The 20397-nt window shown below is 38.8% G+C and overlaps 1 protein-coding gene across 1 annotated transcript in view; it reads right to left on the reverse strand.

Moving 5' to 3' along the window:
• Positions 1-3066: 3066 nt before the first annotated feature.
• Positions 3067-20397, reverse strand: part of LNP1 (leukemia NUP98 fusion partner 1) — a 55930-nt gene continuing 38599 nt past the window's right edge. The window contains exons 3-4 of the mRNA XM_024244682.3: positions 7429-7716; positions 3067-3615 (exon numbers count right to left, since the gene is read on the reverse strand). Of these exons, the coding sequence (XP_024100450.3) occupies positions 3466-3615; positions 7429-7716 (438 nt within the window). The 3' untranslated portion in view covers positions 3067-3465. The remainder of the gene's footprint in view (positions 3616-7428; positions 7717-20397) is intronic.

Below are 20397 nucleotides of genomic sequence, written 5' to 3' on the forward strand. Positions count from 1 at the left end.
TGAGATGGTCTCAGATGGAGATGCAGAACTTTTTGGAAACTGGAGCAAAGGTCACTCTTGCTATACTTTAGCAGAGCAACTGGTGGCATTCTGCCCTTGCCCTAGAGATGTGTGGAACTTTGAAGTTGAGAGACATTATCTGAAATTGGAACTTACATTTAAAAGGGAAGCAGAGCATAAAAGTTTGGAAAATGTGCAGGCTGATGATATGGTAAAAAAAAAAAAAAATCCATTTTCTGGGGAGAAATTCAAACTGGCTAGAGAAATTTTACAAGTAACAAGGACCTGAATGTTAATTACCAAGACAATGGGGAAAATGTCTCCAGGGCATGTCAGAGACTTTCAGAGCAGCCCCTCCCATCACAGACCCAGGGGCCTAGGAGGGAAAAATGGTTTCCTGGGCCAAGTCCAGGGCTCCCCTGCTGTGTGCAGCCTTGGATTTGGTGCCCTGCATCCCAGCTGCTCCAGCTGTGGCTAAAAGGGACCAAGGTACAGCCCAGGCTGTTGCTTCAGAAGGTGCAAGCCCCAAGTCTTGGCAGCTTCCACGTGGTGTTGGTTCTGTGGGTGCACAGAAGACAAGAAACAAGGTTTGGGAACCTCTGCCTAGATTTCAGAAGATGTATGGAAACAGCTGGATGTGCAGGCAGAGGTGTGCTGCAGGGGCAGAGCCCTCATGGAGAACCTCTGCTAGGGCAGTGCAGAAGGGAAATGTGGTGTTGGAGCCCCCACAGAGAATCCCTACTGGGGCATTGCCTAGTGGAGCTGTGAGAAGAGAGCCACCATCCTCCAGACCCCAGAATGGTAGATACACGGACAGCTTGCACTGTGCACCTGGAAAAGCTGCAGACACTCAACACTAGCCATGAAAGCAGCTGGTATATGGGGAGCTGGGCAGAGGTACTACAAACCCACAGGGGTGGAGTCACCCAAGGCCATGGGAGCCTACCCTTTGCATCAGTGTGCCCTGAATGTAAGACATGGAGTCAAAGGAGATTGTTTTGGGGCTTTTAGATTTAATGACTGCCCCACTGAATTTTGGACTTGTACGGGATGTGTAGTCCCTTTGTTATGGCCAATTTCTCCCATTTGGAATGGGAGCATTTACCCAATGCCTGTACCCCCACTGTGTCTTGGAAATAACTAACTTGCTCTTGATTTTACCAGCTCGTAGGTAGAAGGGACTTGCCTTGTCTCAGATGAATAACTTTGGACTTGGACTTTTGGGTTTAATGCTGGAATGAATTAAGACTTTGAATGTTGGGAAAGCATAATTGTGTTTTGAAATGTGAGGACATGAGATCTGGGAGGGGCCAGGGATGGAATGATATGGTTTGCCTGTGTCCCCACCCAAATCTCAACTTGAATTGTAAACCTCATAATCCCTTGTCAAGGGAGGAACCAGGTGGGAGGATCATGGGGGTGGTTTCCGCCATGCTGTTCTTATGATAATAAGTTCTCATGAGATATGATGGTTTAAGGCAGTTTTTCCTGCTCTTGCTAGCTCTCTCTTTCCTAATACCATGTGAAGAAGTTCTTTGCTTCCCCTTCACCTTCCGCCATGATTGTAAGTTTTCTGAGGCCTTCCCAGCCATGCAGAACTGTGAGTCAATTAAACCTCTTTTCTTTATAAGTTACCCAGTCTTGGGCAGTTCTTCATAGCAGTGTGAGAACAAACTAACACTCCCCTTTTCCTTTGTATTTCTACTAAGTCAAAGTCAATGCTTGCATAAGCAATCAATTACAGTATTAGTTATGAGTAGTACTTTTGGGGGATTTTCCTCTTCACAAAATGGGTAAGCTGCCCTTGGGCATTTGAAAGTCTAAGACAGATGAGGAATAAACAGAGAGAGCATTAGAGAACTCCAGTATCTTTGCTCTCGGGGGAAAACAATTAGTGATAGAGTATGGTTCCACAAAGTTAAAACCCAGTGCATAAAGCTGACCTCAGAGAATCAGTCTTCACCCATGTAATCAAAACTGCAACCTACCCTCGCTCCTGCTATTCTCACTCACATCCACTCTTCACATGCACATTACACAGAGACTGTCTCAGAACCTGCTACTAGAAGAAAATGAACATCCTGCCTCACGTTAGGACCATAAGCTCTAGCATCAGAATGAACTGGGCTCTGGCCCTAACTCTGCCACCACACCAACAAGCTACAGAACTCTCTAAACTTTGTTTCCTCATCTAGAAAGTGAAGAAAAAAATAGGTCTGTGATGGTTAATGTTAGGTGCCAGCTTGACTGGATTAAGGGGCACCCAGACAGCTGGTAAAGCATTATTTCTTTCTGCACAGATGTGTCTGTTAAAGTGATTCTGGAAGAGATTGGCATTTGAATCAGTGGACTGAATAAGGAAGATGCACTCTTACCCAATGTGGGCAGGCACTATCCGATTGGCTGAAGATCTGGATAGATGAAAAAGGCAGAGGAAAGGGGAATTTTCTGTCTCTCTCTACTCTCTCTCTCTCTCTCTGTCTCTCTCTCTCTCCATCTCCCTCAAAGCTAGGATGCCCTTTTTTCCTGCCTTGGATATTAGAACTGCAGGTTCTATGTGGCCTTCGGAGTCAGGGACTTGTACCAGTGACTCTCCCCTACCCTACCTTCAACCTAGGACCGAAAGTTATATAATCAGCTTCCCTGTTTCTGAGGCTTTCAAACTTGGACTAAGCCACCCTACTGGCTTCCCTGGTTCTGAGGCTTTTGAAATTGAACTGAGCCACACTACAAGCTTCCTTGGTTCTCCAGCTTGGAGACAGTTTATGTTGGGATTTCTCTGCCTCCATAATCATGTTAGCCAATTCCCCTAATAAATCCCCTCTCATATATTCTCTATCCCTATTTATCTCTATCTCTATCTCTATGGATCTATCTTTATCTCTATCCTATTGGTTCTTTCTCTCTGGAGAATCCTGACTAACACAAGGTCCCACCTCAGAGTGCTGAAGCTTATTTTAGGTAATGCATTAAAGCATCCAGCATAGTACTTGGCATGTTAATTACCAGTTCTCCTTAAATGATGGCCATTAGACATACTTACATAATTACTTCTGATAAGAAAGTAAACTCAAGAGTCATACCAATGACTTTTATTTAAGATGATTTATGAGTTGATGTGTAAGAAGGGTTGGTGAAGCTATGTGGGTGGCTCTTTAAATACCTTCCATTACATTTTCAAATTTTTCTTTATTAAAATACCTTTTATTCTCTTTATTCCCATAAAAAGGCAACCAAGCAGATTATACTCTCAACTAAGATGCCAGCAGTAATTGGGGTATGATGCAAGTCATCTTGGAGCAGCTACATACCCTGCCCACTGCAGTCACTCAGCATCTGCAGTTGCTTTTTATAGCTGTTTTTACCCCCAACCCCGCCCCCATCCACATCCTGAAATGGTGAATTGGGGCTCAAAGAAAAAAACCAAAACAGTAGCATCTGATGTCATGAGGTGGAAGCAGAGTATTATTCAGGCCCTTTTTCAAACAGGGGAGCCATGTGTCCTTCTCCATGTTCTTCTTTCCTAGAGCTCCTTTCTTCCTCTACTTTCTTTCGGGATTTTATCTCCATCCTCAGGCATTCTCTTTCATTTCTCTCCTTTCGGCTTTCAGGTCCCTGAAAGGGAAAGATCAGAAACAGGTAAAAATGCACAAGCAGCTGACAACACTCCACATTTCTCTTAATAAGCAGACACGGAGAAAGCCCTGATGGTTTAGCAGACTTCCACCTCTTGGTTTCTAGAAATAAATTAGCATAAACCTAAGGATGTTGCTAAAGCTTTCGGTCACAAAGAAAAGAATAGAGGGGGTTGGACATCAGCAGATGGTCTGGGAAGGAAGTACAACCTGCAAATGCCTGTGACTCTTTGCCTCTGAACATACTGAGGGGTGTGATTTCATGGCACAATGAAATTAATAGTCCCCTGGTGCTTTTTGAAATGGAAAGTGGCAAATGAGATCACACATGGAAAGATTCTTAGCTTTCTGTGTTCACTCCCTTAAATTACGTTAACAGTAGAGTTCGCACTACATTTTAATATGAGGACTGTGGGAAGAATGAAGTCTTAAGGAATGACGCCCAACCAGATTAACACCCCCCAATATGTGTCCCCAGGATTCCACATTATTCGCTGATTAACTGAACATAAACTGTTGTTGTAGGATCAGGAGATATAACACTAAATAGACCTACTTCCTAGATCTTATACCTAGGTGGAGGGATACAGACAGACATCAATAAACCTAAAAGGAAATGAAAAAATAATCAATAGTTCAATAGTGATAAGTGCAATGATAACTGTAAACAGAGTGATAGGGACCTACTGGAGGGTGGGGGGGTTGCTTCTTTAGTTTGTATGGCCAGAGGGTGCCTTTCAAAGGAATTATCAAAACAATGGCATGGATAAATGTGGCCACCGTATCTATTTATCCTTCCATTTTAAAAAATAAACAAGCAAAATCATTACTCCTCTCCTATTTGAACTAGAAATGTTGGGAAACCCCTGAGTGCTTTTCAGGTGAAGTTAAGCAGTGGTGAGTGGTGGTCACATGAGCAAGGTCATGCTTGCTCAGCCGTGTTACTTGAGAGTTATTGAGGTATCTGTTTAACACAGTGGTGTCAGCTGCTCTACAGTGTTAATGCAGTCATGAAGGTCTCCTATCAAAATGGTATAAGAAAGAGAAAACAGAGTGATGATTGAAGACTATCTGAGAAATGCTTGTAAATAATGCCCTGAAATACATTTTATCACATCTCTTAGACGCTAAATGTGAAAATTATCAAAAGAAGCCAACTGAATTTTTAAATATAAAAATGAAAGAATTTAACATTGTTGGTCATGTTCAGGACACAGAAACAGTTTCTGGTTCTTTTTTATGTCAAAATATGTAAAATTTAAATCTAGGTATTAGTATACATTTGGTCCCCAAACAAAAGACGATATAAATCATTTTTCAATTTGCTGAAAAAGAACACTTTCTAATGGAGTTAGCCTTAGGAAAGTGTGTAGATTATCAAATAGGGGAAAGTTGCAGTGTATCTGTATATGTTTGGAATTTCTAATTTTGCATTAAGATTTTATAATGTACTCTTTAAAAACTGATATAAAATAAAATATTCAATTTACAATTAATTATCTAATGTGCAAATATTAAAATAATTTTATAAATTCCTAACAGATTTCTAGTTATTACATATAACTGTGAAAAAGAGTTTTTGAGTTTAAAAAGTAGAAAATGCTTCCTTCCCTAAGTGTCTTGGAACTCAAAAGGAAGAACGTGGAAAATGAATGCAACAAGCATATTTTGTATTTTAGAGATAATATGATGAATATCTTTTAAGCAAAATGACTTTATATGCTTTTAGGGCTTATAATAATAATATTAGCTAATGTTGTGAAAGACACGGAAAGACTAAGAAAGTGCTCCAGGGTAAAATAGAGCACAGGGACATGAACCTTGGTAGCAACACGATTTCAAATTTCACTATAAAGAATATTATTGGGACAACTGGCAAAAAAATATAAATAAGGTTTATGGATTAGAGATAATAGTATTATATCAGTATTAATTTCCTGAGTTTAATTATTGTATTGTGTTTATGTCAGAGAATGTTCTTGTGCCTGTGTTTGGAGATGGGAAGAGGAGAGATAGTGTAGGCAAATAGGGACATGTTAACATTTGGAGGTAATCTAGGAGAAGGGTGTATGGGAATTCTTTGTCCTATTCTTGCAACATTTCTCTAAGCCTGAGACAATATGAAAACAAACAATATTTTTTTAAAAAGACAAAACAGGAATTCTTTTTTTTTTTTTTTTAGAGTCTTGCTCTGTTGCCCAGGCTGGAGTACAATGGGTCCAATCATAGCTGACAGCAGTCTCAAACTTGAGCACAAGAGATCCTCCCACCTCAGCCTCCCAAACAGTGAGGAATACAGGTGCAGGCCATCATCCCTGGTAATTTTTTTTTTTTTTAATTTTCGTAGAGACAGGATTTCACTATGTTGCCCAGGCTGGTCTGAAATTCCTGGCCTCAAGTGATCCCCTGGCCTCAACCTTCCAAAGTGCTGGGATTACAGGAATTCTTGATAATAAGGTTTAGATACAGTAAAATGACAGCTGTTCACTATTCTCCCTTCCTTGTTCCTCTTATGATCAGGTGGAGAAAGCAGCCTACTGAAGGGAAACCATATGGATACAGGGTCACTCTGAGCAAAAGTGAGGTGTCACTTGAAAGGCAAAGATGCATAGTGACAGTCCCAACAGCCAGTCTGCTAGGTATCACTGTGCTCAGGTGGACAATGAAATACGAAGCACCCAAGTATCTTCACCAGTGGACTCACAGAGTCTAGCTCCAGAACCAGGAGTCATTACACTTAGGTGCAATTATTTGTTTTGTCTACTACGTGGCAGCAACCCATTATTATTCCTGTTTTGCAAAATAAAACAAAAAGCCAAAGACCTACAAAAAAGAAGCATTTTGCTCAAGGCCAGTCAGTGAGCATGCTGCAGAGTTGAAACTACCCCCACATTAATTGATCTTTAGTTTATTACTTTATGTATCAAGTTTAACATCACCAGTGGAGTTTCTGTTCTTCCCCCTATTTCATGTCTGTCTCTTCCTGTTGCTTTACTTTGACTCCCATGACGTCACCATGAGCACCTAGCCCACTCCTATTCCTGGATACTTACTAGACAGTGTTTGTTGTTACTGTGTTTTTTAAGTGTAGGAGAACAAAACACCATCATAGACTATTTGCTAGAGTATTAAATATGAAAGGAGAGAAGCCATGGGGCAATTTTTTTTTTTTTTCCAAATTGTAAAAGGGGAATGAGTTACAATTATTTATAATAAGGTTGATGAAAGCAGGCTCAAGAAACTAGGGGACTGGGTGTGGTGGCTCACACCTGGAATCCTAGCACTTTGGGACCCCGAGGCAGGAGCATTGCTTGAGCCCAGAAGTTTGAAACCAGCCTGGGCAACATAACAAGACCTTGTCTCTAGAAAAAAAAAGTTTAAAATTTAGTCGGGCATGGTGGCACATGCCTGTAGTCCCAGCTACTCAAGAGGATGAGGTGGGAGGAACACGTGAGACCAGGAGTTCGAGGCTGCAGTGAGCCATGATCAGGCCACTACACTCCAGCCTGGGCAACAGAGTGAGACCCTATCTCAAAAAAAAAAAGAAAAACTAGAAGACTTTGGTAACAAAAATGTTCTGGGAACTCTTCCTATACCAGATGTCTTCAATTATAAATAATAATTTTTAAAAATTCATTCTGGGTTATGTTAAACTGAATGTCATTTTTCAAAGATCTTATTACCAAGCTGTAAATGAAGAAGTTACATTTGTTCCCCTCAATCTTAAGGAGGACAAAACCTTTGGGTTTCCTTTTTTAAAGTGGCTTAAATATTCAGTAGCTCTGTTACATACCAAAGAGGCAGAACGTTTGGTTCTAAAGCACAGTTGCCGTTCAAAGGACTCTGAAAATTTCTCAATTTTGGAATGGAATCTTCCTTTTGATTCCAGTGGCTCCTTGAATGACCCATCCTCTGAGTATTTTCTGTAATCCCGCACATGGCTACGGCATCGAAATTCTTGGTCCTCATGAGAATGCCTTCTAGGAAGATGGTCAGATGATCGGCATCGGAATTCCTGGTCCTCATGAGAATGCCTTCTAGGATGGCGGTCAGATGATGGAATTCTGGGAAGCGCAGGAAGCTGAGAATACAGAACGAAAAAATTCACAATATAAAAGGACTGTGCAATGTTAGCACAGAGGCAGAATGTTTATAAACTACTAACTAAATGAATCTCATGTTGAATTGACATATTATCTTTGTGAAAGGAAAATAAAACTTGGGGCCCCCAAATCACTAAGCTAAAGGGAAAAGTCAAGCTGGGAACAGCTTAGGGCCAACCTGCCTCCCATTCTTTCAAAGTCACCCCTCTGCTCACTCATTTATCTCATGCATTGAGACAAACACATACCTGATTGCCTCCTTTGGAGAGGCTAATCAGAAACTCAAAAGAATGCAACCATTTGTCTCTTATCTACCCATGACTTGGAAGCCCCCTGCCCATTTTGGGTTTTCCCACCTTTGCTTTGAGTTGTCCTGCCTTTTCAAATCGAACCAATGTTCATTTTGCATGTGTTGATTGATGTCTCATGTCTCCCTAGAATGTATAAAACCAAACTGTGCTCTGACTACCTTTGGCACATGTCATCAGGACCTCCTGAGGCTGTGTCAGGGGCATGAATTCTCAGCCTTGGCAAAATAAACTTTCTAGATTAACTGAGACCTGCCTCAGATTTTGGGGGTTCACATTTTGGCAACCATGAAGGGATTCTGAGTGGAGATGCCCCTGACCTTTGACAAATCTCCCATTGGTGCTTGGTACCAGCATAAGCTAACTGTATGGCTCAAACCAATAGGACAATTTGCTGAGGTCTGAGACCACCCCCTCCAGAAAGTCCCTGATCTCCCAAAATTTGGTCAAGACCTAAAGTTTATTTTGCTGTACAACTCCAATCTCTGTCTCTCTCTTTTTTTTTTTTTTTTTTTTTTTGGAGTTTTACTTGCTTCCAACAAGGAAGGCAAGATTTCCTGTTGCCATGGTGATGGAAGGCAGGTAACTCCTTTATGGAGTTTGAGTTCGCTTCCAGCAGGGAAGATGAGGTGTTTTGTTTTTTTTTTCCTGCTTCTTAGGATGGTAGAGAGCAGTGTACAGGCTGAGACCCATCCCTAGGTAAGGAACTGAATTAGGGTTTGTCTTGGCTAAAGTTAAGATTGACATCCAGGCCAGGCGTGGGGGCTCATGCCTATAATACCAGCACTTTGGGAGGACGAGGCGGAGGGATCACCTGAGGTCAGGGATTCGAGACCAGCCTGGCCAACATGGTGAAACCTCGACTCTACTAAAAAATACCAAAAAATACAAAAAAATTAGCCAGGCGTGGTGGTGCGTGCCTGTAGTCCCAGCTACCCGGGAGGCCAAGGCAGGAGAATCGCTTGAACCCAGGAGGTGGAGGTTGCGGTGAGCCGAGATCACGCTATTGCACTCCAGCCTGGGCAAGAAGAGCGAAACTTCGTCTCAAAAAAAAAAAAAAAAAAAAAGATTAACATCCAGCTGGCATTAATTTCTCCTTGCCCATTAGAGCACTCAGTGACCATATAAGTTGTGCCATTGTTTGTTTTAACTGTTTTTTTATTGTTGTTTGTTTCTGTTTTTGTTATTGTTTCAGTCTTTTTCCCATTGGGTTTGATCAACTCTATCTGACTTGATCAAATCCAAAGGAAATTTCCAAAATTATGGGGAACAAGGCCTCTGAAGTGGCTACGTTCCCACCAAAAAAAAAAAAAAAGTGGTATGGCGTGGAGAAAAATGGCCAGCAAAAGGAAAAATAAAAAAAGGAAAGATTTTTTTATTTTGACTACTTAAGAGTCTTTATTTACATAACAAGGCCATCTTTTTGCTAGCCAGGCCAAGCTGAAAGCAATGGCTGTCCCCTCACATTGCAGTTTGATAGCTAAGGTCCTGCCTTCTTTTCTCCACCATGACAGCCTGGGTTTTGTTTCTTAAATAAAGCCATTTCTGGTTTGATACTTGGTACTTCTGAAATAACTACAATTTTTCCTAACTAAAATATGGTAATAAGATTTAAAAAGTTTTTTTTAAGGAGCTCAGTGATTAAATTAAGCTTAATTAAAAGCTAACATTCAAGATGTGTGTGTATATGTGTATGTGTGTGTGTTTGTATTTAAAAAGCCTTTATGTTTTTGGTTGGTTTTTTTGTTTGTGTTTGTTCGTTTGTTTTGTCTCCTAGGACCTTGTTCTTCTTTGAGCAAAAGTTTTTTTCTTCTCAGTTGACTGAACCCTGTTTTCTTCATTTACTTCTGCTGTCTCTCCTTTCTCTTGCATCCTCTGCTGCATGAGAGACCTAAAATAGTATATAATAGCCCAGCCCAGGGTTCTTTAACGAAAAACGGAGAAGGTGCCAGACTCCCTTTGGGGGAGAAACCTGTTTTTCCTTATGGAACCACAAGAGTGTAAACAGACAAGTTTGTCTCAGCTTTTAAACTGCTTGCTTTTGTATTGTGTCACCTGATTTGTTACTAAAATAGTTATTGCAATGGAGGATATCCTTGGGTTTTTAAAGAAGAATGTATTTAGACACTTAGAAATGTCTTTATTAAAAAAAAAAAAAGTTTAAGTGCACTATGAAAACAACACATGGGCTAGCCTCAGGATAATTCTCCATTTTTGGAAACCCAGGATTCAATGTGGGCTCTGCCCAAAGCTCAGAGATCCAGTTAAAAGATAGGTAGTCCCTATGTAAATAAAATTAGTCTCCTTATACAATCCTATAATAGATTTTTATAATTTTATGTTTTATTTGACATCCATCTTTAATCTCCCTCTAGCACACCAGACTTTTATTCTCCATACCTTATAATGTAAGTTTTGGTACTAGATTTTTCACCTGAGTTGTTTCCTTTAATATGCAAATTTAAAGCTATTTAGCTGATAACTGCCTAGGGTTGCGAAACAGGTTATTAAGAATCTGAATGTCTAAGATAGGAAAAAAAATGGTTTTTATGAATCTATAAGCTGTACTTCTTTCAGCATCTGTAATACCTCTATGTACTTATGTGTTGTGTACACAGTGTTTTACTACTGAAAATATATAAAAGAGCTCTAATTAATTGGTTTAAAGAAAAATAAGAGCACTTAAATCAAATACTTTACCAGGAAAAAAAAAGACTAGTCAAATGCATTTTCAATTTTATGTAACTTAAGTAAAACCTTTAATAAGTAAGCTAACTTTAAAATTATTGGTAAAATACTATTATAAATGTTTGAAGAATTGCCAGCATACATATTTGTTTGCATTTATTAATCAAGTAATTTTATGCTTATCCCTGCCAAATACTATAAGGTGACAAAATTTGACATAGGGGTTACAGAACTATAAACCCAGCCAAAAACAGAATGATCTTTACTCATGTAATATTTAATAAATATGACATTGATATTGGTTTAATAAAAATAGCTACATTTTGAATTTAGTAAGATTACCATAACTTCTAATCTTGTGACTTTAGGCAGTCTAGTCCACAGGCAGTGAGGTTTGTTTTGGAAAAGGACTGTTATTGTCTTTGTTTCAAAGCTAAATTATAAACTAAGTTCCTCCGAAAGTTAGTTCAGCCTATGCCCAGGAATAAACAAGGACAGCTTAAAAGGAAGTTAAAAGCAAGATGGAGTCAGTGAAGTCCAATCTTTTTCACTGTCTCAGTTATAATCTTACAATGGTGGTTCCATAACTTTAGATGATGACTATCACAGTTTTCATAAATAATCTAGGTAACCAATTAAAATAAAATAATTAGGTAAATGTAATGGGATAAATACTTGTGGACAAACTCATCATAATTTAGAATCTAAAGTTAAACTAAAGAATAGAGATTTCATTATTTGGGTATTTTCCAATTAAAAATATATTTGTAGGAAAATATTCTTTCTTAAAGAAAAGGTGTGTCATTTTAAAAAAGAAGAACAATTTTTGTCTAATTCAAAGCTCATTTAAAGGTCATATATAAAACAAGGTAACAGGAACCAGGAAACAAGAGAGATGTAAAAAAAAGTTATCAAAATAAAGAGGGAATTTTCTTGTTAGGAAGCTTAAAGAGAAATAATTTCATAGGAGAAAGACTCTTGTATGGTAAATTTAGTCCTAGAGTAAAATGACTCGTTGTTTAAGAAAGAGGGATGCTCGGGACAAACCAGAAAATCTAAGCATATCATGAAAGGTCTGTGTAAGTCATAATAAAAGGATTTTTTTAATTCTTTTTTTAAATTATACTTTAAGTTTTAGGGTACATGTGCACAACATGCAGGTTTGATACATAGGTATACATGTGTCAGGTTGGTTTGCTGCACCCATCAAGTCATCATTTACATTAGGTATTTCTCCTAATGCTATCCCTCCCCCAGCCTCCCACCCTCCAACAGGCCCCTGTGTGTGATGTTCCCCTTCCTGTGTCCCAAGTGATCTCATTGTTCAATTCCCACCTATGAGTGAGAACATGCGGTGTTTGGTTTTCTGTCATTGTGACAGTTTGCTGAGAATGATGGTTTCCAACTTCATCCATGTCCCTGCAAAAGACACAAACTCATCCTTTTTTATGGCTGCATAGTATTCCATGGTGTATATGTGCCACATTTTCTTAATCCAGTCTATCATTGATGGGCATTTGGGTTGGTTCCAAGTCTTTGCTATTGTGAATAGTGCCACAATAAATATACGTGTGCATGTGTCTTTATAGTAGCAGGATTTATAATCCCTCGGGTATATACCCAGTAATGGGATCGCTGGGTCAAATGGTATTTCTAGTTCTAGATCCCTGAGGAATCGCCACCCTGTCTTCCACAATGGTTGAACTAATTTACACTCCCACCAACAGTGTAAAAGCATTCCTATTTCTCCACATCCTCTCCAGCACCTGTTGTTTCCTCACTTTTTAATGATTGCCATTTTAACTGGCGTGAGATGGTATCTCATTGTGGTTTTGATTTGCATTTCTCTGATGACCAATGATGATGAGCATTTTTTCACGTGTCTGTTGGTCGCATAGATGTCTTCTATAGAGAAGTGTCTGTTGATATCCTTTGCCCACTTTTTGATGGGGTTGTTTGATTTTTGCTTGTAAATTTGTTTAAGTTCTTTGTAGATTCTGGATATTAGCCCTTTGTCAGATGGGTAGATTGCAAAAATTTTCTCCCATTCTGTAGGTTGCCTGTTCACTCTGATGGTAGTTTCTTTTGTTGTGCGGAAGCTCTTTAGTTTAATTAGATCCCATTTGTCTATTTTGGCTTTTGTTACCATTGCTTTTGGTGTTTTAGTCATGAAGTCCTTGCCCATGACTATGTTCTGAAAGGTATTGCCTAGGTTTTCTTCTAAGGTTTTTATGGTTTTAGGTATAACATTTAAGTCTTTAATCCATCTTGAATCAATTTTTGTATAAGGTGTCAGGAAGGGATCCAGTTTCAGCTTTCTACATATGGCTGCCAGTTTTCCCAGCACCATTTATTAAATAGGGAATCCTTTCTCCATTTCTTGCCTTTGTCAGGTTTGTCAAAGATCAGATGGTTGTAGATGTGTGGCATTATTTCTGAGGGCTCTGTTCTGTTCCATTGGTCTATATCTCTGTTTTGGTACCAGTACCATGCTGTTTTGGTTACTGTAGCCTTGTAGTATAGTTTGAAGTCAGGTAGTGTGATGCCTCCAGCTTTGTTCTTTTTGCTTAGGATTGTCTTGGCAATGCAGGCTCTTTTTTGATTCCATATGAACTTTAAAGTAGTTTTTTCCAATTCTGTGAAGAAAGTCATTGGTAGCTTGATGGGGATGGCATTGAATCTATAAACTACTTTGAGCAGTGTGGCCATTTTCATGATATTGATTCTTCCTATCCATGAGCATGGAATATTCTTCCATTTGTTTGTGTCCTCTTTTATTTCATTGAGCAGTGGTTTGTAGTTTTCCTTGAAGAGGTCCTTCACATCCCCTGTAAGTTGGATTCCTAGGTATTTTATTCTCTTTATAGCAATTGTGAATGGGAGTTCACTCATGACTTGTCTCTCTGTTTGTCTGTTAATGGTGTATAGGAATGCTCATGATTTTTGCACATAGATATTGTACCCTGAGACTTTGCTGAAGTCGCTTACATCAGCTTAAGGAGATTTTGGGCTGAGACGATGGGGTTTTCTAAATATATTTTTTTAAAAACCAAAAACTTTTATATGATCAAGTTGTCATAATATTATTAGGTTTTGGTTTGCTAAAATAAACTGAGATTAAAAATGTTTTTTAATTAAGGTTCTTACATCATGTATCTCTCTGTATGCACTTTTAAATACTTGTGACATTGAGTAACAGGCTTTGACTCCTGGGTCTAAAAAGGAAACCAAGTCCTGATAAATGTTAAACACTGACAGCAATTAAAACCCTATCTTCAGGCCCTGTAGAAAACGCAATCAAAATAAACTGCATTCCTGAGACCCAGGGCCAGAAATTAAAGCTATTCAACTCCTCAAGGCCTGGGGACTATCAAGGAAGAGGTGGGTGTGTGAGATTGTAAGGGCTAATTTTGAGAGATAAAATAAGTTCAGTTTCTCTATAATTTTTTTTGAGAGAGAGTCTCGCCCTGTGTACCAGGCTGGAGTGCAGTGGTGCAAGCTCAGCTCACTGCAACCTCTGCCTCCAGGTTCAAGCAATTCTCCTGCCTCAGCCTCTCAAGTAGCTGAGATGACAGGTGCCCACCATCATGCCTGGCTCATTTTTGTGTTTTAGTACGGATGGGGTTTCACCATGTTGGTCAGGCTGGTCTCAAACTCCTGACCTCAAATGATCTGCCCACCTCTGCCTCCCAAAGTGCTGGAATTACAGGCATGAGCCACTGCACCTGGCCAGTTTCCCTATAAATTAATCAGCAATGTCAAAAACACACTGATGCAAGACCAGCATATGGGCCCCTATGTCAAATTAACAAGGTTTTCTTGAAGCATTAGCTGACTCCTTAATAAAGGTTATAAAGGTTTTAAAAGGCTTATGGAAGTTATATCTCACAGACAAGCTTAAAATTTTACAGATTGTTTATAAAATTTTGAAAAACAAATTTAATTGGCTTCATGCAGTTTTTATTAGGGCTTACTGTCTGGAAAATTAAGTCTCCTATCTCAAAGAATGAAGATTTCACCTTTTTAAAAAAAATCCTTTATTACTTTGGTTAAACGAAATGACTTATTTCACAATGACCTGTGATCCTATTTTGTGATACCAAGTGTTTTAAATCTTGGATATTTGATAAATTTTCCAAATCAAATAATAAATTATGTCTTTTCCTGACCTAATTAGTCCTTTAAGATATGAGGTTCCCTAAAGTCCAAAAATGACATAATTGGCTTAGTTGGTATAACAATTATACAGGAAGCATTATCAAATATAAAATGGTGTTTGGTTTTCTTAGGGCTGTATTTCTATAAATATGTTATTGGTTTGTGTTCCAAAAGTATGGGAAACTCCTATAATTCTGATATGACTTAATGGACATTATAAGTAATAATTATAATTGTTAGGTTAAATTATGGTGTGCCAATTAAGTAACAAATTTCCTTGTCAATTGTGTCTTTAACTATGGCTGCCCTAAAACATTTTTGTCATCCATGGACAATTGTCTTGTTTTGGTCCTCTTTAGAAGGTGGTTTTATAATCAGCTATAAAACTCTAACAGGTGCTCTTGAATGCAGGTTTCTGATAACTTTGGAGACTGTGACATCAGAATAGAAGAAAAACTTCAGGACTCATGGAGAGCTGAAATGTTTATGACTATTAAGCAGAGCAGGAATTAACTGCATCAACTAAACTAATAATAGAAGTCTGAAGTAATCTTTTTAACTTTTTGCCTAAAACGCTGCTGAGCCTTTGTTTTGTTTTTCAGAGTCAAGAAAACTTTTAAGCTATTTACAATAGGTTTTAACAATTAAGTAAAGTATACTCCTATGAACAAAATTTGGAGCATATTTGTTTTCTCTATACCTGATTTCTCCGGAATTTGGAAACTGTTTGGGAGTATTCTTAACTTATGGCAATACAGTTATTTGCCTAAGTGCAATAAGAATCTGTTTTCATTTACAACAGGACACAACTGGAGAAACTTGTTATTTTACCAAGGCTTTGACTGGAATGGTGTGCTTTCCTTTAAGGAATCAAAGTTGACTTACAAAGCCAATAAAATCCCTGAGGAAAACTGGCCACAAACTTGTCTACACAATTCCTGTATAGAGTTCCTGACCTGTGGTAAGTAAAGAATGTAACTTTCTTACAGGCCTAGGAGCCTCAGGTTTTATCTTAGAACCTCAAGAGGAGAGGATCACCCAACTCAGCTCAGTTTTTTAAAAAGTCTTATCTGAGATTCCTTCTATGGAACAAAGTTCCATCAAAGCCAATTTAAAAGCCTATGTAAAAAATAATTATTCTTTTTGAACTGTATACAAATGATTAGGCCAAGTATAATAAAGCACAGCAGTCCTACCGTGATTTATCTTTGGTAAAAATGGGAAACTGGAGAGAGAAAAATTGTTTCAAAAACTATAGCACACCTGTTGTTAGATTCTAGTCTTGCCTAATGTTTTTCAATTTTTATTATTTTCTACATTTTGGACTGAATTATGTATTTTCTTGGCTCCAAGTCTTCAAAACATTGTTTTCCATTTTTTCCTTCTTTTTTTCCCCATGTTTTTCTCATTTGGAGTCACCAAAATCCAGGCTGTGCTTTCATAAAGCCCTGCAAACTGAAACTAGACAACTTAAACTTCAGAAGAAAATAAGAGCAACCTATTTACATACATAAGCCACTAATACCTGCCTACTGATGTATGGACTTCAGAGTAATGTGAAAAAAATATTGATTTTCCAGAATTGTTCTTTTGTTTGTTGTTGTTTTGCTTCCTTCCTCCTCCTATTTTCTCTTCATAGGACATGAGACTTCACAACTTGCTAAAAATGAGCCTGCCTAACTCAGGACCTACCTGTCTAGGAATAAACCATCCTATCCATGAGAGATCAGATGAAACCTGAGACCAGAGACTCATTTTCTTCTAAAATACTTACTCCAAAAGATTTTATTTTTAAAAAAAGGAGGGAAATGTGAAAGAAAAATAATCTTGGGGCCCCCAAATCACTAAGCTAAAGGGAAAAGTCAGGCTGGGAACAGCTTAGGGCCAACCTGCCTCCCATTCTTTCAAAGTCACCCCTCTGCTCACTGAGATAAATGCATATCTGATTGCTTCCTTTGGAAAGGCTAATCAGACACTCAAAAGAATGCAACCATTTGTCTCTTATCTACCCATAACCTGGAAGCCCCCTCCCCACTTTGAGTCTTCCTGCCTTGCTTTGAGTTGTCCTGCCTTTCCAGATAGAACCGATATTCATATTGCATACATTGATTGATGTCTCATGTCTTCCTAGAATGTATAAAAACAAACTGTGCTCTGACCACCTTAGGCACTTGTCGTTGGGACCTCCTGAGGCTGTGTCACAGGTGCGCATCCTCAACCTTGGCAAAATAAACTTTCTAAATTAACTGAGACCTGTCTCAGATTTTCAGAGTTCACATCTTGATCAGTAAGACTTTTCTCCTACAGTGAGGCAGCAGAATCAATTGGTTAAAACATTAAGTAGAATATCCTGAGACTAGCTTTGTTGCTTACTACTCCATCATTAGAACACTAAAACAAAAGACGCCAAGCCTTAAGTTGATATGTAAAAATAAACTCCAAAATGATTTTTAAAATTTTTTAATGGAGCCATAAATGTTTAGGAAATATAAAGGTAAATATTCACATAATTCATATATGGAGAAAGAATTTCTAAGCAAAAGAGCAATGGAAGAAGTCATATGGAAAAAATCAACTTTACTATATAAAAATATAAAGCTAGGGCCAGGCACGGTGGCTCATGCTTGTAATCCCAGCACTTTGGGAGGCCGAGGCAAGTGGATCACCTGACATCAGGAGTTTGAGACCAGCCTGGCCAGCATAGTGAAACCCTGTCTCCACTAAAAATACAAAAAAATTAGCTGGGTGTGGTGGCAGGCACCTGTAATCCCAGTTACTCGGGAGGCTGAGGCACAAGAATCACTTGAACTCACGAGGTGGAGGTTGCAGTGAGCTGAGACTGCGCCACTGCACTCCAGCCTCAGCAACAGAGCGAGACTCCGTCTCTAAAAAAGCAAAAATAAAATAAGATTTTTATATATATATATATATATTTAAAGCTAATGTGTATCAAAAGCAACATAAACAAATTTAAACTACAGGTAAAAAATGAACTTCAAAAATTTGCTGCATATTGCTAATGTTTAATAAATATCCTAAAGATACATCAGTACATCTCACACAAATAAAGAGATCATATAATATAATGACATCAATCATTAACATCACAATTGGAAAATGGGCAAAGGACAGACAGTTTAGACAAGCCAAACTTTTTGAAATAATTATGACATTTGCTCTCTCAATTTCTCTGACTCACTCAACTCACTCCAGTCCAGCTTCCTCGCCCACAGCTAATTTTGATCAGGATATTGGTCTTCATGTTGCCAAATTCTGTGCACTTTTTGGTCTTCATCTTAGTCATTCAGTGGCATTCAACTCTGTTATCCACAGGAGCCTTTTGAAAACACTGTTTCCTTGCTTGCTACCACTGCACCCTCCTGCTTTCCCTTTGATCTTGCTGCCACTGTAATTTAGACATTTGCTCACTTCTTCCTTCTATCAGCTCATAGCTGTTGGGGCTCCCCAAGGTTCTAGACTAGTCTTCCTTTTCTACCTTTCCTTTCTCACTGGTCTTTGATCTCTTTCTCGAGCTCACCTGCTCCTGTGCAGTGCAGGCCCTGGCACAGGCTCCTCCCTGCCAGTGACCTCATCCACAACACTACTCCCTCATCTTTCTAATGGCTAATCATCCTTCAGTCACAGCAAAAACTGTATTTCCTCAGAAAGCCTTTTCTACCTCTCTGATTGGTTCAGGTTCCTGCCAGATGCTCTCTTGGGTTCCAATGCTTCTCCTCTGGGATACTTATCACAACTATAATTAATAATTTGGGTAATTTTGTTCAGTGCCTCTCTTCTCCACTAGATTGTGTGCTGCATCATATCACGGGCTATGTTTTACTCTCTGCTAGGACCCAGCACCTTGCCTTGTTCATAGCATGGGTTCATTAAATATATATTCAACGTACAGTATAAAGAATAAAAGAAAAGGAAATACCAAATGGTTACAAATGTTAATATTTAATTAGCAAAGATTATGTAAAATAAAATAACAATATTTTTACCTTTCAGGTTAGCAAAAAAACTGTGTTTTAATAATACCAACACTGGCAAGAGTACAGGGAGACACGAACTAACATCCCTTACTGATGGGATTATAAATGTGTGCAGCCTTCTTAGAAAGCCTTGAGAAATATGTGTTAAGAAGCTTAAAATATTGGTATCCAAGAAGATGTAAAAAAGAAAACATAATAAGCTTAAAATATTCCCCTCCTTAGATCCAGCTATTGTATGTTGTTATGGGCTGAACTATATCTCTCCAAAAATCACAGGTTGAAACCCTAACCTCCAACAGCTCTGAATGTTACTGCACTTAGCTATAGGGCTTTAAAGAGGTGATTAAGTTAAATGAGGCCATTAGGGTGAGCCCTAATCCAATCTGACCGGTGTTTTACAAGAAGAGGAAATTTGAACTCGAAGAGAGACAACAGAGTTGCTCACTCTCAGAAGAAAGACCGTGGAAAATCACAGTGAGAAGGCAGCCATCTGCAATCAAACAAGTGAGGCCTCAGAAGAAGCCTTAATCTTGGACTTCCTAGCCTCCAGAACTGTAAGAAAATAAATTTCTCCTGTTTAAGCCACCCAGTGTGTGGTATTTTGTTATGGCAGCACTGGCAAACATGCATATCTTTCTAGATATGCATACCTAGAAACTTACTCTCAAATAATAATCAGAAATATGGTTAAAGATATGTAAAGCTGCTAAGATACCTAAGTTAAATCTGTATATATTAGTCCATTTACTAAATAGGTCAGTCGTGGTAGTAGGTGCTGTGGATAGGATGGGGAGCAAAACAGGCTATTAGAGATTGCATCTGCATAGGAGATAGATGTTAAACAAATAGGGCATGTGCCTATGTCCTTGGCTAAATGCTATAAAGGGGAAGTTCAAGGTGCAATGAGAAGGTAGAACGGGGTAAAACTTAATATATTGGGGTGGGTGTTGGGGGGTAGAGGAGAAGGATCCAGAGAGAATTCTGTGCATGTGTGATGATTGAGCTACAAGCTGAAGGATGAGCAAGGGTTAGAGGACAAGGACTGCTTTCTGCCTGGAGATGAGCACCACATGGGCAGATCCACTGCCATGGAAGAAGCTTGCTGGCATAGTGGTGCTGGGGAGCACAGTGGACCAAGAGGAACCAAGAGAGCTGGAATGAGGAGACATTGAGGGATTTCAAGTAGGGCAATATCCCAAGATTGGTAATGTTAAAACATATCAAACTCTTACCAAAGTTTTTCTCTGTGATGTGCTATTCTTCCTTTTGCTTTTTTTTTTTTTTTTTTTAGTATTTTTCACAGTTATATCTGGGGAACAAGTATTATATTGTCAGGAAAAAAAAAATACATTAAAGTTTTGCAACTGGGAGTGAAATGGATGTTTGTACAAACGTCCTTTTCCATTAAGGAGCCTAAAAAGAATGGCAAGAGTTTGATCACAACATAAAGTGTGTACTTAAAACTCCTTACAGCAAATGGGTTTTCCAGTTTGTCTCTTCTCTTTGGCAT

The sequence above is a fragment of the Pongo abelii genome, chromosome 2 (genome assembly GCF_028885655.2).
Source record: "Pongo abelii isolate AG06213 chromosome 2, NHGRI_mPonAbe1-v2.0_pri, whole genome shotgun sequence".
Lineage (NCBI taxonomy): Eukaryota > Metazoa > Chordata > Mammalia > Primates > Hominidae > Pongo > Pongo abelii.